The sequence below is a fragment of the Mus pahari genome, chromosome 2 (genome assembly GCF_900095145.1).
Source record: "Mus pahari chromosome 2, PAHARI_EIJ_v1.1, whole genome shotgun sequence".
NCBI classification, from domain to species: Eukaryota; Metazoa; Chordata; class Mammalia; order Rodentia; family Muridae; genus Mus; species Mus pahari.
Genome location: NC_034591.1, coordinates 57924135 through 57930134, shown reverse-complemented (window position 1 = coordinate 57930134; position 6000 = coordinate 57924135). Strand labels below are relative to the sequence as shown.

The 6000-nt window shown below is 44.6% G+C and overlaps 1 protein-coding gene across 1 annotated transcript in view; it reads right to left on the bottom strand.

Annotated features, from left to right (window-relative positions):
- The window catches only part of LOC110316771 (putative RNA-binding protein Luc7-like 2), a 59898-nt gene extending 55452 nt beyond the window's left edge, over positions 1–4446 (bottom strand). The window contains exon 1 of the mRNA XM_029535267.1: positions 4033–4446. Within this exon, the coding sequence (XP_029391127.1) occupies positions 4033–4093 (61 nt within the window). The 5' untranslated portion in view covers positions 4094–4446. The remainder of the gene's footprint in view (positions 1–4032) is intronic.
- Positions 4447–6000: the final 1554 nt, after the last annotated feature.

The following is a 6000-nucleotide window of genomic DNA, read 5'->3' as shown; positions in this document are numbered from 1 at the left end:
AAACAAGCAAAACAATTTTAAAAGCATAGTAACCTTAGAACAACCTTCTTAAGATCAAACTTCAAATTTTAGGATGTAATCTAGGTCCTGGTCCTAGGCCTAAGGGTATAGCTTAGTGGTTCAGAGCTTCCCTAGCACATGGAAAGCCTGGAGTTTGATCCCTATTACTGGGGAGGTGGTGGTGGTCCAGGCCACCTCAATTTTGTTTAATTCACTTTAGTTGTACCTTCCTAAGTCTCTCTGGAATCTCAGCCAGATATTCATACCCAAATTACGTGCCCACAGAGGATTTATGCCAAGGAACATTCTTACAATTAATCCAGTCTAGTCAAAATAACCACTATCCATCTGAGGACACTACAGTTCTTTCTCTCAACTATCACAAAAACAATTTTCAAAATGTTTCTTAAAATTTCCCATGTTACTGTTACTATCTGGAATATGCTCAGGGAAAAAAATTAATTACTTCTCTCTTTTCTAAGGCAAAAAAAAATTAAAATGTGATTAATTTTAAAATACTAGTAATGATATCTACTTGTGACTCTTTTTCTAAGAAAAATTATATCTATTTAATATTTTTAGTATAACAGAAAATTATTTGGCTTCCGATATAACAAATTACAGATTTAATTTGAGGCAAAAAGGTTATGTGACTTACCCAAGCTTCTAATTAGAAACCAGGTCTCCTGAGTCTCAGCCCAATGTTCTTTTTCTAAACTTATGTCTTATTAGAAAATTCCAAATATAGACAGACCCCCAGTTACATGGGTTTGAGTTACACTGATTCACATATACAAACTTTATATAGTGTGACCAATGTTTCAACTCACGCGGTACCCTGCTTCCATTTATGCAGTATGCCAGGCATCGGCACGATTTTCAGTGGCACACAGGCGGTTGCCACCACCAGGGCCCTAGGCAAAATTGCAAAGAAGGCAAAGTTTGTCTTTGGCCCTCCCATCTCCCTTATGCATTTCTCTCCCACCTCCTGATTATCCTCCCAATGCCCAACCTCCCAATGCCACCAAGCTGCCCTTCTGACTGTCCAAAGAGCCCCTCACATCATGGACTGTCCTTTCTTGAAGTGCCCAGTAATCCAAGTTATCTATTTTACTACCACTACAATTCCTATTCCTAAGGATTCTAGTGAGATTTAAGTCACTTACGTGATTAGCTGATTTAAGTAATTGATGACACACTTAACTAACATACTTTAGTCTCCAAGTAATTTAAAAGGGAATTAAAAACTCTTTTCAGAAAAAGTGTGGGTGGGGAATATTTGGAAAGGGGGAGCAACATCTTCCCAGAGCCCAAGATTCCTTTATTCCTTTACGGTTTCAGATTCCTTCACAAATATGATACTGTTAAGGGGGTAACTGCCATCTAAGGCACCACTACCCAAAATAGTCTTGGCTGTTTTTATAGTTGTCTGCAAAGATAAACAAAAACCAAAGCTCCTTTAAATACCCACCCTTACCTACCTTTTCCATCTCTCCCCCCCCTTTCTGGGTCCCCAATTCCACCTCTTAAAGCCAAACACACAGTATTTTTGGTAAGCTGTCCCATGTATATATAACACGAGGTTTTCCATTATGTGGTCCAAATGCCATGGTGCTTCTCAGTGATGTACCTATGTCCCCTATTCTCAGCGATATACCTATGTCCCCTATCCTTGTCTAATTTTGTTTACGGTACACACACACACACAAAAAAAAAGTAATTCTGATTTTATTTCAAGGTCCTCAATTACAAATTCATTAAATAACAATGAAATGTACTATGTTATCTCAAATATATGAAAGAACTAATATGGGTACCTTAAAAAAGGCTTTCTTTTTGTTTTCTTGAGCTAGGGGATCTCACTGCACTACACCTGGCTAACATTCAACCCTTTTTTTCCACTTTTCCATAAAAGTAGTTGCTCTCTATTGTTTTTGCTTGAGGCAGGGTCTTCCCTTAACTAAGGCTAGCCTGGAACTATGTAACCTAGGGTAGCCTTGAACTCACTGAAATTCTCCTGCCTTAGAGTTCTACAAAGCCAAAATTGATGTTTCTTCTGAATCAATACAGCACTGAAAATCAAATCACTTCAACCAAATACTATTGTTTACTCATAAATATGTGTCCATTTTTAAGTTCAATTGGTCTGAAGGGTTTAAAAAATATTCAGGAACAGAGTCAGTAATATAAATTTAAGTAAAAAAATAATTAAACTTTAAGAGTCCAGTTTCATCCTGGGACTACACAGAGAAATTTACAGATATACTACATATTTAACAGTTCAGTTTTGTAATACTAGATGAGGCTGCTATCAGAAAATTGTCAGCTGGGCAGTGGTGCCTTTAATCCCAGAACTTGGGAGGCAGAGGCAGGCGGATTTCTGAGTTCAAGGCCAGCCCAATCTACAGAGTGAGTTCCAGGACAGCCAAGACTACACAGAGAAACCCTGTCTCAGAAAGAAAAAAAAAGAAAGAAAATTGTCGGGTCATAGTTACCTTGATCCAACTAACCTCCCAGTAAAATACATAAGGAACTCCTATCTATGCAGAAGATACCAATAATGGCATCAATTCATATTCAAAGATTATATAAGTTAAGCCTTTAAGATTTCTAAAATGTTATTACAAAGATTGAACTGTTCCTGAATGAAGCCCCTTCTAAATATCCTCACTTATGATGGAGAAGGAAGATAAGACATGCTGCAATTATAAACATTCTTACCCAAGCATGAAAGGTTAGGTTATTCCAGTGGTGTTTTTAATTAGTTAACTTTCAAGGGATTATTTACTACACACAAATAAATCTTACTTTCTTTCCATTTCTTCCCTCCTCTCTACACAAAAAATCTGTTAACCACCTGTATCTGTCTTTAAGAAAAATTTCCAGTGAGTTTCTATTAGTACTTAACTTTACTCTGAAAGCTGTATTAAGTATTGCTAAAAAGATTTGAAATAGGTTTTATCTTCTCCCATATTTTCCGCAAAGAACTCAAGAAAATTCAACAGGATTTACAGTTAAGCTAAATTTATGTACTCTTTTTCTTGTAAGGCAAACTTGTCCAAAAAAAGGGGGGTGCATTTAAATCGCTAAGAAACTTGCCTAAACGAGTTTTTACAAGTCAGGATTTGGACTTTTGGTTGTTTTATTTTTTAATAAAGTGCTAAACTTTAATTTGAAAGTACATTGTTAATTATCCCAAAAAAAACAACATTTCATCATTTTTAGAAACAAACACGTAAATAACTCCCTATAGGGATTCTAATCTAACTGAATTTTTAAAAGCCCTTTCCTTCAATTCTAATTCAGTGGGCATCAAATATCCAAAATGATTCTGGTTTCAGCACAGGTAAAATTTGCCAATATTTACTGAAGTCTCTATTACGTGGTCTAACAAAATGGAGGTCTCTCAGTGGAAAAAAAAATAGGCCTAAACACTTCTACAAAATGGGGCCAAACACACCCACTTTAAGAAACCATGGTTTGGGTCAGATTTTCCACACACACGAGAAAAAAAGTTGATTCTGTAGGGGCTCGACGAAGCGTCCCTGGAACTGGGGGTTAGTAGTGGTTTCGGTTAAGACCAGGGAGGGAGGGGATGCTTCTCTCCACACTCTGGAGAACGGCGGCGAGGGGTGATCCGAAAGCCCAGAGGAAAGGAGCTGGAGCTGGGGGTGCAGAGCTGAGCGCTCCGCCGGTCCCTGATCAATAGTCAAACTGACCGCCCCACTCCGCGAGACAGACTTGGGTTCTCCCAACCCCGCCAAGCCAACAGCGAAAGGCACAAACTCCCCTTTCTGCTCCCAAGCCCCGCCTCGCCGCATTGGCAGCCGTTCCCGCCAATCCGCGCGGTCACCGCCCCTAAGCCCGCCTGCCAAGCCCTGATTGGACTGGAAGAGAGACGGGGGGACCTCGTGCTACCAATCTGGGAGCCCCTTACTCGACCGCACGCGCGCACCCCAGAGCTCCCTCGGAGGCCTCCCCCTCCCCGGCCGCGGCCCCTCCCCCACCCCCAGGGCTCTGGCAGCGACTTACCGTCCCGAGAGGTGCCCATTAGCTGGTCCAGCATAGCGCGCATCTGGGCCTGCGCCGACATGGCGGCGGCGTAGCGGGCGGGCGGGCAGGCAGGCGGGGGTGGGGCACCGGCCGGGCCCTGGCGGGCGGGGGACGAGGGGAAGGGGTGGGGGAGGTGCGGCGCTGTCTCGGTGGCCGCCGCGGCCTCGAGGCCCGCGAGTGGGGAGTCGGAGGGGTCGTGGAGAGTCCGGGCTGCGCTCCTCACGACGGCGTGGACGTGGAAGATGGCAGCCCCCCCTAGAGAGCGAGCCCTGGCGCCCTCACTCTCCGTCCGGTTCCTGAGACAGACGCGACACGGGCTAAGCCGACTCTCGCCTCCTCCCGACACCGACACCCGCCAGAAGCCGTCAACCCCCCCCTTAGCGAGCGAGCTCTGACGCGGCTCGCCGCCGCCGCGACGGGAGCGCGCACGCAGCTCGCGCCTAGTCGTGTCCCGTGGGGGTTCGGCCAATCGTCATCCAGCTCGCTGCGCTCCGCCCTGCCCCTCCTACGGAGGGGCCCACCCTAACGGCTGCCGCGCGCGTTCACGACTGCTTACCCCGCCCCTCTCGGAGGCTGAGTCTCGCGAGAATGATGCTCTTTTTTTTTTTTTTTTTTTTTTTTTTTTTTTTAAAAAAAGCCGACTCGGAAGCCTGTTCGGGCCCCTGGCGTCTAAGCAGCGGGTCACGTAGGCCTCTGCTGCTCGCTGCGCTGGCGGCCCAGCCGCAAATTAGCAAGTGCCGAGCTTAGAGCGAGTCGGAGTAAGTAGTTCTCAGGGTTAGTGCTTTCCTGACGGATGCTGGCGGAATCGCAGGCCCGTGGGAGGCCCGAGCCGAGGACACCTAACCTTATCCTCAGGCCACTGCCCCTCATCAGTGCCCGAGCTGGGGACATGTCAGGTTCAGGAAAAAGAAAAAAACCGAAATCAACACAGTGGAAATCAGGCCTCCCGACCCCTTTCGCCACGTTTAGGACTGCTGGAAATTGCTAGTCTGAATTCGGAGCTGGGCGAGTGAGAGCTCGGGACAGGCCAGAATGCAGAGCAGCGTTTCCGCGGGGTGCTTGGCTCACTGTCGCCCTGCACTCCCACGCCTTGCTGACTGCGACCTTCCATCCTTAGTTGATTTCTTAATCTCAAGGCTGGTGGGGGTGAGGCCTGAGTGAGCCAACGGGAAATACCTAGGCCACGGCTGCTTACCGGTTTCGAAAAGGAAAAAACAAAAAACCTGGCGATTCTTTTAAGCTGAAACGTCGCAACTTTAGATAATTGGAGAAAATTTATGGATATTTCTTGCCGTTTCATTATAATTACACATGGATTGAATTAAAATTTGAAACTAGTGCCAGCTTCATATTAAAATAATGTGAAAGAGCAATCACAGTTCCAAGGTTTAACTAGGTACTGAGCCGATGCAAATTGTTATGTTATCATCAGCAATTTGAAAAAAAAAAAAACTCATAATTATTCAGAGTACTATTTTTGAGACAGGGTGTCAATGTTATGAGAAAAGTAGCCTTAAAAGTGAAAATGCCGGAGACTCAGCATAGGTTAGGAATTGAGGCATTTTTCAGTTCTGCTGAAGTTAGGCATCACCCTGACACAAAAGGCAAAATAATTGAGCTGCCAACTTAACATAAAACTGTTTAGTTGCCGGGCGGTGGTGGCGCACGCCTTTAATCCCAGCACTCGGGAGGCAGAGGCAGGTGGATTTCTGAGTTCGAGGCCAGCCTGGTCTACAAAGTGAGTTCCAGGACAGTCAGAACTACACAGAGAAACCCTGTCTCAAAAAAAACAAAAAACAAAAAAAAAAAACTGTTTAGTTGTTGTTTGGGTTTTTGTTTGTTTTTTTTAATTGCATATCTACACTTTTTCTTCCCAACTTTTAACATTGCCTCCTCTCCAAATTCCTCACCCTTCTGGTTCAAGACACAAATGTTACCCAGTGAAGT